The 17,910-nt window shown below is 43.4% G+C and overlaps 1 protein-coding gene across 2 annotated transcripts in view; it reads left to right on the top strand.

Moving 5' to 3' along the window:
• LOC129824193 (epidermal growth factor receptor-like) overlaps nucleotides 1-16,083 on the top strand; it is a 74,980-nt gene extending 58,897 nt beyond the window's left edge. For both annotated transcript variants that reach the window (XM_055883644.1, XM_055883643.1), the window contains exons 7-27: nucleotides 315-456; nucleotides 1,125-1,241; nucleotides 1,579-1,705; nucleotides 1,823-1,896; nucleotides 2,027-2,114; nucleotides 2,252-2,451; nucleotides 2,878-3,010; nucleotides 3,597-3,687; nucleotides 5,252-5,418; nucleotides 5,578-5,616; nucleotides 5,783-5,927; nucleotides 6,056-6,178; nucleotides 6,622-6,720; nucleotides 7,832-8,017; nucleotides 8,713-8,868; nucleotides 9,156-9,231; nucleotides 11,267-11,511; nucleotides 11,671-11,838; nucleotides 13,748-13,801; nucleotides 13,973-14,066; nucleotides 14,327-16,083. In XM_055883644.1, coding sequence (XP_055739619.1) covers nucleotides 315-456; nucleotides 1,125-1,241; nucleotides 1,579-1,705; nucleotides 1,823-1,896; nucleotides 2,027-2,114; nucleotides 2,252-2,451; nucleotides 2,878-3,010; nucleotides 3,597-3,687; nucleotides 5,252-5,418; nucleotides 5,578-5,616; nucleotides 5,783-5,927; nucleotides 6,056-6,178; nucleotides 6,622-6,720; nucleotides 7,832-8,017; nucleotides 8,713-8,868; nucleotides 9,156-9,231; nucleotides 11,267-11,511; nucleotides 11,671-11,838; nucleotides 13,748-13,801; nucleotides 13,973-14,066; nucleotides 14,327-14,757 — 2,955 coding nt within the window. In that variant the 3' untranslated portion in view covers nucleotides 14,758-16,083. The remainder of the gene's footprint in view (nucleotides 1-314; nucleotides 457-1,124; nucleotides 1,242-1,578; nucleotides 1,706-1,822; nucleotides 1,897-2,026; nucleotides 2,115-2,251; nucleotides 2,452-2,877; nucleotides 3,011-3,596; nucleotides 3,688-5,251; nucleotides 5,419-5,577; nucleotides 5,617-5,782; nucleotides 5,928-6,055; nucleotides 6,179-6,621; nucleotides 6,721-7,831; nucleotides 8,018-8,712; nucleotides 8,869-9,155; nucleotides 9,232-11,266; nucleotides 11,512-11,670; nucleotides 11,839-13,747; nucleotides 13,802-13,972; nucleotides 14,067-14,326) is intronic.
• Nucleotides 16,084-17,910: the final 1,827 nt, after the last annotated feature.

Below are 17,910 nucleotides of genomic sequence, written 5' to 3'. Positions count from 1 at the left end.
TGACAGTGCCTTGAGAATCAGGCTTAGTCCCCGGCTGGGAAGCTAAGCCGGCGTCACCTATTCCTCTCTGGCTAAGCTGAACCGTGAAATAGCAATGCAGTATTCTAATCTGTGCATACGGGTCTGTTATGGTCCTATTGCTCTGTCAATGATGGCTGGGCCGTATTTATTAGGACATGTAACATTTTAAAACATTTTTCAACGGAAAGTGAAAACAAGCGTTTCTTATTGGACAGGTTCAGGTAGTCCATTTCCTGTTTGTCTGTTGTCTTTGGTTTGTTGCTTAATGAACATAGCCCTGTTTGGTGCCGTAGGCCTGCCGGGACTTTCAGGATGACGGGACGTGTAAAGACTCGTGTCCGCGCCTCCTGCTCTACGACCGCAACCTTCACCAACTAGTCAACAACCCAGACGGGAAGTACAACTTCGGGGCCACCTGCGTCAAGACCTGCCCTCGTAAGCAAACCCCCATGTCCCATCCGTGTCCCCTTATGACCTTTTCTATGAGGCTACTGTATATGATAAAGGATATAAGGATTCATTAGAAGCTTTGTACACAGAGAGGGGGCTTCAACCGAGACTACAGAGAACACATATGAGTCTTTATTGACATTCCGTGATGTGTAACGTTCAGATATGGTATGCTGGTGTGCTGAACGAGGAGCCAGGTGATCCCTCTAGGCCAGTGTTTCCCAACTCCAGTCCACCAGTACCCCCAACAGCACACATGTTTGTTGTAGCCACGGTTAAACTCGCCTGATTCAACTCATTGAGGACTTGATTATTCGCTGACAAGTAGAATCAGCTAAGTTTGTCCGGGGCCACAACACAAATGTGTGTTGTTGGGGGGGGGTCAAGGACTGGAGTTGGAAAACGCTGGCCTATAGGCCGGTGTATTACTCTAAGTCAGTCAGTCTGTGCCAGTCTCTCTGAGTTGAATCAGAAACTGCATAAACGAGGGGGGAAAAGGATTTAGGTTCAGGGAGTGCTAATACTACAGCTGCCTCCACTTTCTCCAGGCTCTTAGAATCAGCTCTCAGAAACTGGCATGCATCCAATACTGTCCCATACAGTACACAATGCATTACATAGATGTGTTATATATTCTATTTTTCTCCCCTCAGATAACTATGTGGTGACAGACCATGGAGCGTGCGTTCGGACGTGCAGTGGTGGCACGTATGAAGTGGACGAGGGAGGGGTCAGGAAGTGCAAGAAGTGTGATGGACTGTGCCCCAAAGGTACAGTTGATACTGCCACAACGTCTACCGTTACTTTACATCCTCATGGCAGGGGGTGATGACACTGCCTGAATGTGCCTCTCTGTAACATGGAAAGTTCACCCCAGAATGTTATTCCGTAAAGATGCACTGCATTGTTGTGTTCAATACAATTTTATTTCCAATAGAGGATTTTCAAATTCTTGAATTGGAGTTTAATTTTACTTCTTGAACACAAATGTATTTTACCCTGCTGTACTGCGTTCGTTTTCTGGCTTGTGATTTCTCAAACATTTTAGTGTGGCAAAGAAATTAGAAGCCACGTTTGTTTTTATGAACATATTACTCATTTTCACAGTTTGCAATGGACTTGGAATGGGGAAACTTGACAAAATTCTGTCAATCAATGCCACCAACATTGACACGTTCAAAAACTGCACCAAAATCAATGGGAACATTGCTATTATCTACACGTCTATCCATGGGTAAGTGTTAAGAATTTATAGAATTAAGACCTGACTCGTTTTTTACACCACACATAATGTGTTGTATTTGTATTTGTGAATATGGCAGATACATTTCACAGTTCTTGCTATTCCCAGGGACCCATTTACCAAAGCACCAAAGATGGATCCTGCCAAGCTAGACGTTTTCAAGACGGTCAGAGAAATCACTGGTAAGAGGCAGTGCAGACTAGTCTATTAACTATACTAAAAGGTTATCAAAAGAGCCATGCAGTTGATTATTTTACGTTCAAATGTATTTGAATTGTCTTTTTTTTCTTTTCTAAAAAAACAAACATCCAGGCTATCTGCTGATTCAGAACTGGCCAGAGAACATGACATCCCTCAGTCCCTTTGAAAACCTGGAGATTATTCGAGGACGGACCAAACAGTAAGATCACTGTTCAGTCTCCGCATCTATTATAGAGTGGCAGTAGTGAGCTGGTCAAGCCCTTAATAGCCACCTGGAACTTTAAAAAAATGAAGTGTCTCCCTCTCACTCCCCTCTCCTCTCTCTCCCTCCTCAAGTGGTACGGTGAGCTTGGCCATAACCCAGTTAACCATCACCCACCTGGGTCTTCGCTCGCTGAAGGAGATCAGCGATGGAGACGTGGTCATCACCAAGAACTCCAACCTCTGCTACACCAAGAAACGCCACTGGAAGCAGCTGTTCAAGTCCGACAGGCAGACCATACAGCTGGAGAGCAATGCCCACGCAGACGCATGCGGTAAATCATAAAGTCATTATTTTGTGATGATCTTTATTGATGTGTGTGGTCACATAACACCAAAAAGAAGGAACAGCAGCAAACAGAGCAGTCGCAACAAACACCAACAGTCAACACCATAATGTCACATAAACAACTCGAGCCCATAATAAAAGGGTGATAACATGATGTTCTGTGTTTACTAAAACAAAGGTCACATCGAGGTATGTGGCTCTGAGATTTAATATTGGCCCATGCCAATCTCTATTGTTGTGGCCATAAAACTGTGAAAGTGTGGGAGAACTAGGAAATGAACGCTAGCTTGTTGCTTGTACAGGGTTGTGTGAAAAGGGAAAAGGATATTTTGAATACTATATATACTTTATGTATTGGTTAAAATAATGATTTTGTGTTGATATCTATGTGTTTGTACATGTGTGTTTGCAGGGCTGCAGAACAACACATGTGACACAATGTGTACCAGATATGGCTGCTGGGGACCTGGACCCACCATGTGTTTCGCCTGTCAGGACTACAGCCGAACAGGAAGCTGTGTAGACTCCTGTAACCTACTAGAGGGGTGAGGGAGGATCCCTTGTCTGTTCTCCATGTATACAATTAAAGGGACCTGATTCTGCAAAACTGAAGCAGTGAAGAAGAGTGAAATTACCTTTTGGACACTTGGCAAAGAAAACTATTGGCAACGCAAGCTATCAATTGAACATGGGTATTTTTGCGAGATGCAGTTTTGCATGGAATGAAACAGTAAAATCAGACAGAAGACTTGCCGTCAGCAGTACATGTAAGAAGTTCTTAAGGCAGTAAGGCGGCAATTAACCCAATTCATGAGAAGACAGTCCTCTCAGCTGGAATGGGAGCGCTTAACTCCTAGATATTTAACTTCTAGAGTCTCCTCTGTCAAACATTGAGCGTCACCTTGCTCTCTTGCTTTGAGGAAAGGGATCAATGCAACCATCTGCAAATGGAACCACTTAAAATCCAATGTTGAGCGAGTAGAAAGTGTAGCCTGGTCCCAGATCTGGTTGTGCTGTCTTAGCAAGTCCTATGGGACAATGACAATAAAGGTTGGCAAGACAGTGCAAACAGATCTGGAACCAGGGTAGTGGAAATATGCTACATGCTGACGTTTTGTCCTCATTCTGCAGGGAGCCACGTGAGACTGAAGTGAATAAGACGTGTGTGGAATGTCACCCTGAGTGTCTGCTCCTCAATGGAACCCAGACCTGCACTGGACCAGTATGTGTGTCTCTTATATTTATTCTATGTCTAAGTATTTGTCTCTATATTTTACACTGGGTGGTTCGAGCCGTGAATGCTGATTGGCTGAAAGCCGCGGTATATCAGGTATACCACGGGTATGACCCCCCAATTTTTTTTAATGCTCTAATTACATTGGTAACTAGTTTATAATAGCAATATGGCACCTCGGGGTTGTGGTATGTGGACACCTGCTTGTCGAAACATCTCATTACAAAATAATGGGCATCAATATGGAGTTGGTCCCCCCTTTTGATGCTATAACAGCCTCCATCCACTCTTCTGGGAAGGCTTTCCACTAGATGTTGGAACATTGCTGCAGGGACTTGCTTCCATTCAGCCACAAGAGCATTAGTGAGGTCGGGCACGCAGTTGGCCTTCCAATTCATCCCAAAGATGTTTGATGGGATTGAGGTCAGGGCTCTGTGCAGGCCAGTCAAGTTCTTCCACACCAATCTCGACAAACCATTTCTATATGGACCTCGCTTTGTGCCAGGGGGCATTGTCATACTAAAACAGGAAAGGGCCTTCCCCAAACTGTTGCCACAAAGTTGGAAGCACAGAATCATTTAGAATGTCATTGTATGTTGTAGCGTTAAGATTTCCTTTCACTGGAACTACAGGGCCTAGCCCGAACCATGAGAAACAGCCCCAGACCATGGTAAGTGCTGTTATTTTGAAGAGGAATAGTTAACTGTAAGTGCTGTTATTTTGAAGTGGAAATGTCTAGGAGCAACAACAGCTCAGCCGCGAAGTGGTAGGCCACACAAACTCACAGAACGAGACCACCGAGTGTTGCAACCGAGGACAGACAATTTTATGCGCTATGCGCTTATGCACTCAGTGGTCCCGTTCTGTGAGCTTGTGTGGCCTACCACTTCGCGGCTGAGCCGTTGTTGCTCCTAGATATTTCCATTTCAAAATAACATCACTTACAGTTGACCGGGGAAGCTCGGCTAATGGCTGTATCCAGGCACTCCGCGTCTCCGTTGCGTCTCCGTTGCGTCGTGCTTAAGAACAGCCCTTAGCCGTGGTATATTGACCATATAGGGGCGGCAGATAGCCTGGCGGGGAGGAGCGTTGGGGCGGCAGATAGCCTGGCGGGGAGGAGCGTTGGGCCAGTAACCGAAAAGTTGTTGGATCGAATCCCAGAGCTGACAAGGTTCTGCTCCTGAGCAAGTTAGTTAACGTACTGTTCCCCGGGCGCTGATGATGGTGATGTCGATTAAGGCAGCCCTCCAGACCTCTCTGATTCAGAGGGGTTGGGTTAAATGTGGAACACACATTTCAGTTGAATGCATTCAATTGCACAACTGACTAGGTATCCCCCTTTCCCTACCACCACCCCACCCTGTGCTTTATTGCTTAATATACTATGTGTCTATCCATGCCATGTCCCAGCACAGTAGGCACAATGTATTTCTCTAGCATGCTATTATTATGCAATAGTTGTGTCTGTTAAATATAGTATGTCTCTTCACAGTTGTTTCTTTTAGATGTGTATGTAATACAAGGTCTTGCTATCCTCTTCTCTCTCTTTCAGAGCCAAGAGCAGTGTACCCAGTGCGCTAACTTCAAAGACGGCAACAACTGTGTCCTGGGGTGCCCTAGAGGGGTGCCAGGGGTGGCAGGGGGCAAGAACACCTTCATCTGGAAATATGCAGATAAGATGAAGGTGTGCCAGCTGTGCCACCAGAACTGTACCCAGGGGTAAGTGAAGGAATCTGTCACAACTGCATAAATACCGTAAAACACAAATACAGACACATGCATCCCATTTGAATTTAAAAAATGAAATGTCTCAGTAAAAAAATAGATGTAGAGGTGTTGGAACGGACACGTGTTCATACGTGCTTTATGTGTTTACAGATGCACCGGTCCTGGTCTGAAAGGCTGTCAGTCTATAGGGTAAGCAATTGACTCTTATCATGAACAGTAACTTACAATGGTACTGTTCAAATTGTACTCAAACTTAGAAACACTAAGTTCACTAAGCTACTGGACATTTATCATTTGTATGTCGTTTTTTTCCTTCTCTGCGTTGTTTGGTTACCACCACCTGTCTCCCATGCAGTAACTCTGGCCTATCAGTGATCGCAGCTGGTGTGGTGGGTGGGCTGCTTGCCTTCCTCATCATGGGCCTGTCTGTCTTCGTGTTACTGCGGCGACGCCACATCAAGAGGAAGAGAACCCTGCGAAGACTACTCCAGGAGAGAGAGGTGAGAGGCAGACACTGAACCACTGAGCTTTAAGGGATTTCTTCGGATGGAATGTAGTCATTGTTGATAGTGCATCAAAGTGAACAGAAAGTAAACTGTCCTTATCCACATCTATTGCTATTCTACAGTTAGTTGAACCGTTGACCCCCAGTGGTGAGGCGCCCAACCAGGCTCTGCTCCGCATTCTCAAAGAGACAGAGTTTAAGAAGATCAAAGTGTTGGGATCGGGGGCCTTCGGCACTGTCTACAAGGTAAATACAAGCGCTAACTTTTTCTAGATTTCGTTCAGAGAACTCCAGTGTCTTGGATTGTACTGTAGTGAAGGAGCTAATGGGAATGTGTGTTACGACTGCGTATAAACCAACACCCTTTAAAACCACATCTACGTCTGTTGTCAATTTTGCAATTAACAGCCACATATTTAACGTACCACATCCTGCATCATAATCCAATCCACAGTAACTACCAGTTAGTTTGCCCTTCCCACGTTCCACTGTAACGAAACAAACCTTTAAGAAATTATTAAAGTACACTAATTTTTCGTATGATTATTTAGTGCCTGGAATTTTTCCTGACCTTTTGACATGACCATGAAAACATCTGTACTGTGTGTGTGTGTGTGTGTGTGTGTGTGTGTGTGTGTGTGTGTGTGTGTGTGTGTGTGTGTGTGTGTGTGTGTGTGTGTGTCGTGCAGGGCCTGTGGGTCCCTGAAGGAGAGGACGTGAAGATTCCTGTGGCCATTAAGGTTTTAAGAGAGGCCACATCACCTAAAGCCAACAGGGAGATCTTGGACGTGAGTTATATCACTCTATATCACTTCACTCTTAGACAAGGCTGGTAGAAACACAATCCAGAAATGTTTCGGCCCTCAAGGACCAGGATTGATCCCTGCTTAAAGATGTTTGTTCATGGGAGTTCGAACTGGTATCTTCCAAATATAAAGACATTCTATATCTGATTTACAGTATAATCTAAGTTAGTGCTATTAGGCACAGTATGGTATCATACATTCATTGATGGTTACCCATACCACACTCTACAAGCACTTTCAAACAAAACATTTGTTGGCAAATTCATTTTTTTACCTAATTTAGCGGCATAATATGTTATTGAGTAGCCTATACAGCCACTATTGCATGTCACTGGACACTAATTCCAAGCACATGCTCTTCAATTCAGGAAGAAGCTGAAATAATGACAACATTTAGTTAGAAAATGGGAAATGGAGTCAGGTTTCTAGAAGTCATTTTCTCAGTGGGAGCGTAGGAAATTAGATTAACTCATTGAGAAGGTTTGGACCAGGGTTGGGGCGTGGGAGGAGGATACTAATTCAAGGTTAAGGTTTTCTGGAATGAAATCTAACGTCTTTTCCAGTAACTGCAGTTTTAAAAAACACAATCCAGACCTGGGTTCATAAAGTATTCGGAAATACTTTGGCTGGCTGACTTCACTTGATTGAGCTTTCCTGGCGCAATGGAACCAATAGAATAGTCCAAATTCATGCCCCACCGATCTAGCACTCCAGGCAGGCTCAATCAAACGCCCTAAGTATTTGAAAGATATCAAATATGATTTGAGTCCAGGTCTGGTACGGTTCTGTGAATATTCAGTTTCAGGATTTAGAGTGCATGGACAGCTAGCTGATGTTTTTGCAGTGATGTTTCTCTTGACCTCGTACCACGATGGTCAAGAGCTTTCTTAAAGAAAAAGTCTTGCACGTTTACGTATCTGCCTCGTAAGCGTACATTGTCTTCAAGCTGTCAGTTGTTGAAATGGTTCATGTTTAGATATCATTATTGAGTTTTACGAGCGCACACTAGAAGGATGCCAGCATCCCTAGCCCTAAAGGCTGTATACTGTACTGCCCTGGAATAAATGTTGGTACTATATCTAACCGACTATAGGAGGCCTATGTGATGGCCAGTGTGGACAACCCCCATGTGTGTCGTCTGCTGGGCATCTGCCTGACCTCCACAGTGCAGCTGGTCACCCAGCTCATGCCCTACGGCTGTCTGCTGGACTACGTCAAGGAGAACAAGGACAACATCGGATCCCAGTACCTCCTCAACTGGTGTGTGCAGATCGCCAAGGTAAGACTATGGTGCATTTAAGACACCTGGCAGTATGTGTTCATTCAATGTAGTGAATTTCCAAGACGCTGTTGTTTTTCCAACTAACCAAAAGAAAAGTGTGTTTGTGAAAATTCCTATTCTTTTTTTTACTCTTGTTACGGCTACATTTGGAATTTCAAACCACAAAATGCTGGGTGCACTTCCTGTCCTGAAGTCGTCTGTCATGCTCTGCAACATAATTATACAGATCTGGTGTCAGTCTGTGTTTGATTTAGAAAACTTGTTGCTGTCTTGTCACACAACGATCATGACGGGGTTAGGCATAAATGGCGAAACTGGAACGTGGCACCCAGACTATGATAAGGCTCTGACCTCTTTCCTAACCATGTGACTTGACCAAAACTCTGGCCCTTTAAGACTACCCATGAGTCACAGTGTAGTGTATTAAAATCTAATCAAACAGTGAGTCAGTGGAAAGTCCGGAATGGCCATATATGTCCATACACTCCTATAGACACCTACAGTTCAACGTTCACTTGACATCTTGTTGACCTTTTTAAAACAATAATACAATGAGTCACTAAAAAGTGCTGTAGCCCTATCTCTCTGTTTGAATACGGTTAGAATGCTTAAAACAGGGCCCATGTATGGCCATAGACTCACTCATTCGCTTCTACCTCCTCATTTGACCTTTGACCTGTGGTTGGCCACAGGGGATGAGCTACCTGGAGGAGCGTCACCTGGTGCACCGTGACCTGGCAGCGAGGAACGTCCTGGTGAAGACCCCTCAGCACGTCAAGATCACGGACTTTGGCCTGGCCAAACTCCTCAACGCTGACGAGAAGGAGTACCACGCAGACGGAGGAAAGGTCTGCTCCTCACTCCCCACATTACTCATTGAATTGAATTACTGTGAAGAAATGTAACACAAGGAACACATTTTTTGTCAAGTAAATATAATATTATGGTCCCGTTTATTTCTTTCTTTTCTGTATGATGGTGATTTATTTTACTATTTCCATCCCGACCTAATATAGTCTATTGATAACACAGTTGTTGTACTTTACCGACATACCTAATGTTGTATTGGCCATCTGGAAGAACTACCTCAGTATGGTCTTGTGAACCCTAACTCATAAGAGCCCTCTCTCTGCAGGTACCAATCAAATGGATGGCACTGGAGTCCATCCTCCACAGGAAATACACACATCAGAGTGATGTTTGGAGCTATGGTCAGGAACCCACATACCCACACTATTTAATAGGATTAATGCACGAATCCATTTAACATACATATTTAGCAATACTGGATATACAGCAATGCATGTCAATGCCGGAATTAACCACAGTGCTTGTGTAAATCCAGATACATAAATGTTGTTTCTGGATCATGTACTTAATCAGAACTGTTCAAATCAGATCCAGATAGGAGTATTGGGGTTTTGAGTATCTGGAAGATTAGAGAAACGGGTATCTGGTATCGCTGATCTAACTTTACACCGGCAGGTCCTGGTGTTCCGATGTCTTAGAATGTTGAAACCTCCCACCTCAAAGCAATGTCCCTAACACACATCACCCCTGGTTTGGACACACAGTTTGGACACATGCACACACACACACACACTCCGCTCTGTGGGCCGGTCTCCAGATCCGGTTCTCTGAAGTTGTGTCTTCTACTCTACAAGGCAAAGACATCAGCAGGCCCTGGCAGCACCACCCGCCAGTCCTCCTAAGCCCCTCTTTTTATCCTCCTCTCCTTTTTCTGGTCCTCCTCTTTCCTTTTCAAACTGATCCAACACCAATGGAACCTGCCAACTCCCACTCCTAAGGACACATCCAACTTACTGATGTTGACTCTGTGGGGTTTTAGAAAGTAACTTGACATTGTTGGTATCTGCCTATCAGCTTTTCTGGAATGAAAACAAAGTAATGTTCCCTAGTTATTTAACTTTAACTGAGATTGTTCCTATGCCACTATAAGTAGCCCTTTACACTCGTACCTCTATACGGGTTGAAAATGGCAGGTTTGTGCACTGACAAGCGCATAAATTGGAATGCAGTGGGTGTACAGTAACATGCTATACATGACGGCGTTTTTGGATTGCGTAAACAACAGTAATTGTGTGAAGGCGGGGATGCAGGGTTGTGTTCCAAACAAAACAACTACAAGTTGTAACGGATGTCCTCCTCCTCTTCAGACGAAGAGGAGGAGTAGGGATTTGACCAAAACGCAGCGTTGTGATACGACATGAATATTTATTAGACAAGACGAAAACTAAACATACTTGAGAATATACAAAATAATAAACAAAGTCAAACAGACCCGAACAAACGAACTTACATAACACGAAGAACGCATGAACTGGAACAGACGACACAAACGAACGAACAAACGAACGAACGAAACAGTCCCGTGTGGTGCACAGACACAAACACGGAAGACAACCACCCACAAACAAACAGTGTGAACAGCCTACCGATATATGATTCTCAATCAGAGGAAACATCAAACACCTGTCTCTGATTGAGAACCATATAAGGCTAATTACCAATGATCTAAACATAGAAACACAAAACATAGAATGCCCACCCCAACTCACGCCCTGACCAACTAAACACATACAAAAATAACAGAAAACAGGTCAGGAACGTGACACAAGTGTGCTTGTTCTAGTTCCTCAACTGCACATCTAGGAGAGCTCAAAAAGAGCACCTTACATTTGAAGACTCTTCTTTGAGTCATGAAAGTGTATTGAAATGACTTAGGAACTGTGTACACTTTGGAGAGGAGTGTGGCCACATGGAGGCACCAGTTAGTTCTTTCACTCAAACCCTTGTCAATTTTCTGTTTTATGTTGCACCTACCCCATATTTTCCAGGAATATTCTTATCATGTTACTGAATGTATCCAGAATATTTTCTGATTTTGTTATCAACAAATGCAGCGAAAAGTACAGTAAATGTAAAATGCACATAAAATCAACAGTGAAATGTTTGGATTCAGTCTTGTGTCAGGTGAACTGTTGTGTCCTCACCTTTGGTCTAATAATTGTCCCATCATCTCCAAGCTGTTCCCTTTCATTTGCTACCGCGGTTATGCATATGCCTTTCATATTTCTTCTGTAAGAAACATTTCAGTTTAGCCCTATCCAAACAGGCCAATTCCCACAAGTGAAAACGTTTTTTTTTGTGACAGTAATGAACGTTTTTAACTGAGATTAGGTCATTGATTGTGCCTCTGATCTATTTCACTGTATCTCTGTTTAGGTGTGACTGTGTGGGAGCTGATGACATTTGGGACCAAGCCCTATGACGGCATCCCAGCCAATGAGATAGCAGGGGTGCTGGAGAAAGGGGAGCGGCTGCCCCAGCCTCCCATCTGCACCATAGACGTCTACATGATTATGGTCAAATGTTGGATGATCGACGCAGACAGCAGGCCTCGTTTCCGGGAGCTGATAGCTGAGTTTTCCAAGATGGCGCGGGATCCCCCACGTTATCTTGTCATCCAGGTGAGCGGTGTAACTCATTGTCATGAATTACTGTGGGGTCACAGACCACACAAACCGATTAAACTCACTCAGCCACTGTAAGTTTAGTGAACAAACACGTACCTACTCTATAATTCTTTCGGACTGGTCTTTGGGTGCTGATGTGTGTGTCTCTTCCAGGGTGACGACCGAATGCACCTCCCAAGTCCCACAGACACCAAGTTCTACCAGAGCCTAATCAGTGGAGAGGACATGGAGGACGCTGTGGACGCAGACGAGTACCTGGTACCTCAGCACAGCTTCTTCTCCAGCCCCAGTACCTCCCGTACCCAGCTCCTACACTCTATGGTAAAATAACACATCCACTAGGCTAGCCATAATCTACTGCTTTGTAATTCGTCCACTAGCCGGCTCTGTCTGTCGAACCGTCTGGTTTCACAGTGCCTCAGAATGGGACTTGACTGGAAGTCTATGGAAGGAGCAGACGAAGCAACTGACGGTTTTAATTGGCTGATCTCTCATCCAATCACCATCTAGCATAACCCTCAGAACCTCCCCACTACATTGTCGACTTCAAAGCATGAGCAGCACAAGTGATTTAAACAAGGTTTAAGTGAGTTTGGAAAATCTGAAAGTACACATCTTCGATAGTTTTCACATACAAACTGTATATGCCCGAACTCAGAATCAGTTGGGCTTCCCAAAAATAATATGGTCAATGGGATAGAACATTTATTTCGATTGACGATTTTCGCCAATTTTAAAAGTCCCATCTAATACAGCTAATTCACCACACCCCTTTCAAGTTGTTACCAGCTCTATGCACCAGCAATTTGAGCCTGGGGACGAGGCTCAAATTGACAGAGAGATACTATTTCTCAGGAATAGTCTACTCCTAGACTAAAAAGCATGTTCAATGGGGATTTGCCCAGGAAAAGGCTGAATCTATATCCAGGAAACTAGCCCAAAGAAAAGGTTTCCAACATCCAGCAGCCACTGGCTCTCTTCCTCTACACTCATTTCTAACACAGATCAGAGTTTTTTTTTGTCTTTTAAAGAAACTGGATTAAATGCATCATTGCAGTGAATCAAAGAAAATGAATTCCATCTAACTTTTTATGCTCACAGCTCTTGTCTGTTGTTTTACAAAGAAGGGGTCTGCAGAATGTTGGTATCCACCTCCACTGAGTTCACATTTTGGCAGGGTGAAATTGACGTTTATTGGGCAATTTAGATTACTGGAGGGAATTTAGGTTTCCCTACTACACCTTGTATTAGAACCAACAACCTTGTGGTCAATTGTTTACGCAAATGCTAGAACAATCTCTTTATTTATTTATTGATCCTGTATTTAACAAGATTAAATCAGGCCAGGTCATGTTGATAGTACGTATCCCAGTTCAAGTTCTTAGTTAGCCCCTTTTGCAATCATAGTGAAATTGAATCTTGGTTTATGTCGGCCGGGGAGGAAAGAGTAAATTGAATTTACGTGGGCGTTTATACCGTGTTATACCTGGCTTGAACAAGACAGGCCTCAATCGCCCACTTCCTGTTCCTGGTAAATTGTCATCAGGGGGACTCTTCTTCTTCCCCTGTCCTTGTTCTGACCCCCTACTCCCCCACTACTCCCTCACCCCCGCTTCCTCCCATGTGCCCCTTGACTGATTGCATTTGAGATGATGAGAAATCCTCTCTCTCTCTCTCTCTCCTCCTCTGTTCTCTTCAGACTCAACTCCAAGAGGTCCAGTGTTGGCTATCCGGGCTGTATGCCTGCCACAGAAAGCCGGCTGGTTACTCCATAAGCTTTTAATTTTGATTACCTTCGCAGGCAGGCAGCACTACTTGTTAAATATTTTTCTGCCAGAATACAAGTGGAGGAACCTGCTTATATAATAGAAGCGTTTGGGTACACTATACAGCCTTTTATGGACTTGGACCGTAGTCTTTGGCAGATGGTTCCCTGCTTAACTTGTTTTAATTTCCTCTTATTCAGCCTCTCGACAACAATTACATTTGGATGAGCTGTTTTGTCACTCTTTTTATTCACTGTGGTCGCTTTTATTTCACCTTCTTCTTCATACACAGTAATGAAATTAAAAGGTTTTGACCTTTTGAAACATCACTGTAAAGAATTCAACCAACAACAACTTAATAGAAGTAGGCCTACAGAAATGTGGATATTTATTTGTGTTTTTGTGGTGTTTTATCATATGTGTTGGAATGTAATTTTTGACTCGGGTGTAAATCTGTGTTTCAGAGCCAAAACAGCACATTGAACAGCAGCATTGGATTGTGCCACAGCAGAAATGGGGTAAGAGAGACACACATCACAAATGTAACATTGAGGTGAATTGAAAAGCAAACTTTGTAGCATTGACACAGAGTCTTTCACAGTATGGAACAACAGCTCTCATCTCTAACTCATATGATACTTTGCAGTTAAGGTGTGGTTTTGGGCTAACACGGATTTTATTCTCCGTAGAATGGGTTCCCTGTCAGAGAAGGAAGCATGGTTCTCCGGTACATTGCTGACCCCACAGACAGGTTCTTGGACCACGCCTTCCAGCCATCTCCAGGCAAGTGTGCCCCTTGACCTCCCAAAGGGTCTTAACCCGAGAACATGGCTCACTTCCTAAGAAATAGTGATACATTGTGAAGTTTTCCTATCAGAAACGCTTTTATTTTGAAAAGAAGGACCTCTGCTAGGCAATGGCTGTAGGTCATTGTAGAGCGTTTCTGTCATTGTTTAGAAAACTAAAATTGATGTCTTCACTTAGTACACAGAGTGGTTGTTTACCTGCTGTCGTAACTCATCTCTGTTATTTCGCTTCAACAGACTACATGAACCAGAATGGAGTGTCGGACATGATGAACCCCGTATACCAGCACCCCGGTGCCCCTCGAACCCTCCTCCCCACCATCTCCTCAGACGACACAGAGACAGAGTACCTGAACTGCTATAAGAACGAGGTAGTGGGGCCTGAGTACCTCAACACCCTCCAGCCCTCTCTCCTCTCCCCCATCACCTCCAGTGTCCTCACCACCACCGCTAACAGCCTTTTCCCCATGTTCAATGGTCTCTCCTCCCCGAGCTCCAATGGCCTCTCCCCCACTTCCAATGGCGGTCTCCACTGCGTCCAGAAATACCAACCCCCGAACAGTATAGATAACCCAGACTACCAGCAGGACTTCACCCCTTCCGTCAAGACCCATGCCAACGGACACATCCCGGCCGCAGAGAACACAGAGTACCTAGGCCCAAACTGAGGCCTGTCATCCCCTACCTCCCACTGTGGATGAAAAGAGACACCGGGTAATAAGACTCTCTGTCCCACTGAGAGAAGACATAATGTCTTTGTTTAGCAGGGGTAGCGGTACCATGGACTGCTTTGCAATGTATTTATCCCTGCCTAAATGAGCCAAGTGTGTGTGCTTTCTGTTGTTCGCCAGTTGTAGTACAGTACAGTGCTGGGAAAGTCTTCTCATTCCAAAAACTCTTCCATTTCAAATGGAGTCTGAGCTGATAGTTTGATGAGATGAGACAGAAATGAGGCTCTTGGTGTTTAACTCCATTGGGTGAAAAAAAGCAAGAGAATACCTTAGGCCTATACTTTCAGACACTGTAGCCCATATCAGAAACCCATAGGTGTTATGTTGCACGAAACAATGTTGTGATACGAAAGTGGAGAAACAATATTACTAGACAAAATAACGAATCCTTCAATCCTTGAGATCAGATGCTCCCTGTGAAAGAAATGTAAAAACACGTATATGCCCTTTTCTTGCCAACACATAAACGGTACATGTACTAGAAGATGTCACTGATACAGTATTGGTGTATTGAGTATATAGTATTGGGTATTTAGCTCCCACATCTAAAGGGCTGGAACTGTTAGAACAATAGTTGGATGTCTGCGCTCTTCTGTGTGGAACCTACAGTTTGAGACCTGCTGGAGTCAAATGTTGCTGAGCGTTAGTGTCGGAAGTGGGAAGGAGGAGGCCCTCATCGGAGTCTGATGGTGGCTGGTCCATGGAGGGCGTTGATGGAGGAACTTCTGAAACCTTACAGGACTCTTCCTAAAGAAGCGGTTGACTAGGACACCTCTGTGGCAAATATTGCTATTGATGACTTTGCTGAAGGCTTTTTAACTTTCATCATATGGCCAGATGGGAGAGACACTGCCCCCTGTTGGTGACCCATTGCAACTGCATCAACATTAGGACATCGGTATTGCTTATTATTGTTTTGTACAGTAAGGCCTTTCATTCTAACACTACATCGTTAAATCTTCTCACAGCTTTAAAGTCTTGCACTCTTGCTCAAACTTTCAAAATTAATCTCTTTCCTAGTTTTAAATGAACATGTGAAATAGCTACTTGTCATGTGAGATCCTGCTGTTTGACAGAGGTCCATGTATAGATAAGTATGAAATGATGTTGTGTACAATATATTCAATATGGCCACCTATAAATTATCCTATCAACATTCTTCATTTAAATGGTCTTGCCACTCTATATATAAATATGCAGTTATTGATGAGCTGTAATTATTTCCTTTCAAAGTGAAAATGAATAAAACGTATTTATATTTAACTATTTTACGTGTTTTTTAAAGACCTATTTACATATTTTAACTATTCAACTGACAATCTGAGTGCTTTTCATTCTGTTTTACTTAGCTGAACAAACAAGATTATTAAGGGTCTCGTAACAAAAAAGGAAACGTTACTGTAATGAAGGCCTGAAGAGTCCAGGATTGAATGTTCTGTGTGTCAACGTGAGAAGGGTGCACTTGCAGCCTGCAATTGGGGGCGTACAAAACATTAAGACACTTTTCTAAAACCGAGTTGCACCTAGGGCTGTGGCAGTCATGCCATTTTGTCAGCTGGTTATTGTCTTGTAAAAGAATGCCGGTCTCACGGTAATTGACCGTTAATCAACATAAACACATTTAGCATCTCCAGGCCTCCACCCATTTCCAGTTGTCTTGAACACACTGAATTCGGAAGTCGAAGATTTACAAGTTCCCAGTTCTTTTGAACCTTGCATTAATCTCAGCCGCAGGGGGGCGAGAGCAACAGAGTGTCCGCTTCTCACGGTCCCTGCTCTCTCCTTCCCTTCCTCCGGTGAGGCTGACCAGAGAGGGGGGGGTACCTTTTTTCACTTGATGGCGAAACACAGCATATGCTTCATGCACAAATTCATGTTGTGCCTATGACTAGAGAAAATGAAATATACTGTACTTCGATATTAAAATAGACACGACGAGCTGCTAATAATAAAATCGCAGGGCTATCAATACACTTAGATACTCCTTCATTGCAGCTGCAGCGGAAGTAGGGAGAAGCAGGTTTTATGTTTTGTAATAGTATTGAATAAAAACATTATTGACAGTGCTGAATCAAAAACTTAAACATGAACTCACTGATAAAAACACCAGCTCTTTATTGGATTCTCTGACCGTCTCGATTTAGTTACAGATCTCCAGGTCCACCTGGTAGGCAAGGTTTGTCTTTTCAGATAAATGAAATGGTTCAAAATGGGAACACTTGCCTACCCGGTGCGCAGGGCTTCTCATTTAAGTACTGCCAACAGCACAACATTAAAAAAAAAATTGGGGGGGGCTTTTCTGTAGAAATATTTGGTGATTGACTAGGAATGCCTTGAATATCGACCAGTCTATCAGGATCAACCAGTTGGTGACCACTTGCCTACACCATAACAATAAATGTATTATTTATTTTAGGCAGGTCTAAATAAACATTATGATATGAAGAAAATGTATTTCAGAAGAACAGAATATGAGTTGGCCTACTGTACGTTATCTGGCTATGGGCCATGCCAGAGGCTTTAGGCTTGTTCATTTGTCAGACAATATATGCTTATAATGCTTACCATTATTTTATATTATATGATTTTATACTAAGAATAATATAATTGAACTTAACTGAATAAAATAGAAAGGATATTTTTCCCATTCCAGACCAAATGCACATTAAATTGATCATTTGAAACAGGTCCTATATGCTAGATTCAGAGTTATTTGGCAACTTTAGCTGTGAATTACTCAAACCTTAGAATGTCTTCTAAATCAAACATATATGGGCTGCATGATGTGACTGTACGTTATTGATTATTTTAGCGCTCTGTTACTTGCCTCAGGCTGCAGACGCTGTTCTTTCATCAAGTGATCATATTTTCACCCATCAGACTATTCTCAATTTAATCTTGTCTTTACTAATACATTACATGACCAAAAGTATGTGTACACCTGCTCGTTGAACACCTCATTCCAAAATCATGGACATTAATATGGATTTGCTCCCCCCCCCTTTGCTGCTATAACAGCTTCCACTCTTCCTGAGAAGCATTTCCACTAGATGTTGGAATATTGCTGCAGGGACTTTCTTCCATTCAGCC

Source organism: Salvelinus fontinalis, chromosome 26 (assembly GCF_029448725.1).
Source record: "Salvelinus fontinalis isolate EN_2023a chromosome 26, ASM2944872v1, whole genome shotgun sequence".
NCBI classification, from domain to species: domain Eukaryota; kingdom Metazoa; phylum Chordata; class Actinopteri; order Salmoniformes; family Salmonidae; genus Salvelinus; species Salvelinus fontinalis.
Note: the sequence above shows the minus strand (reverse complement) of the source record. Positions and strands in the feature narration are given on the sequence as shown.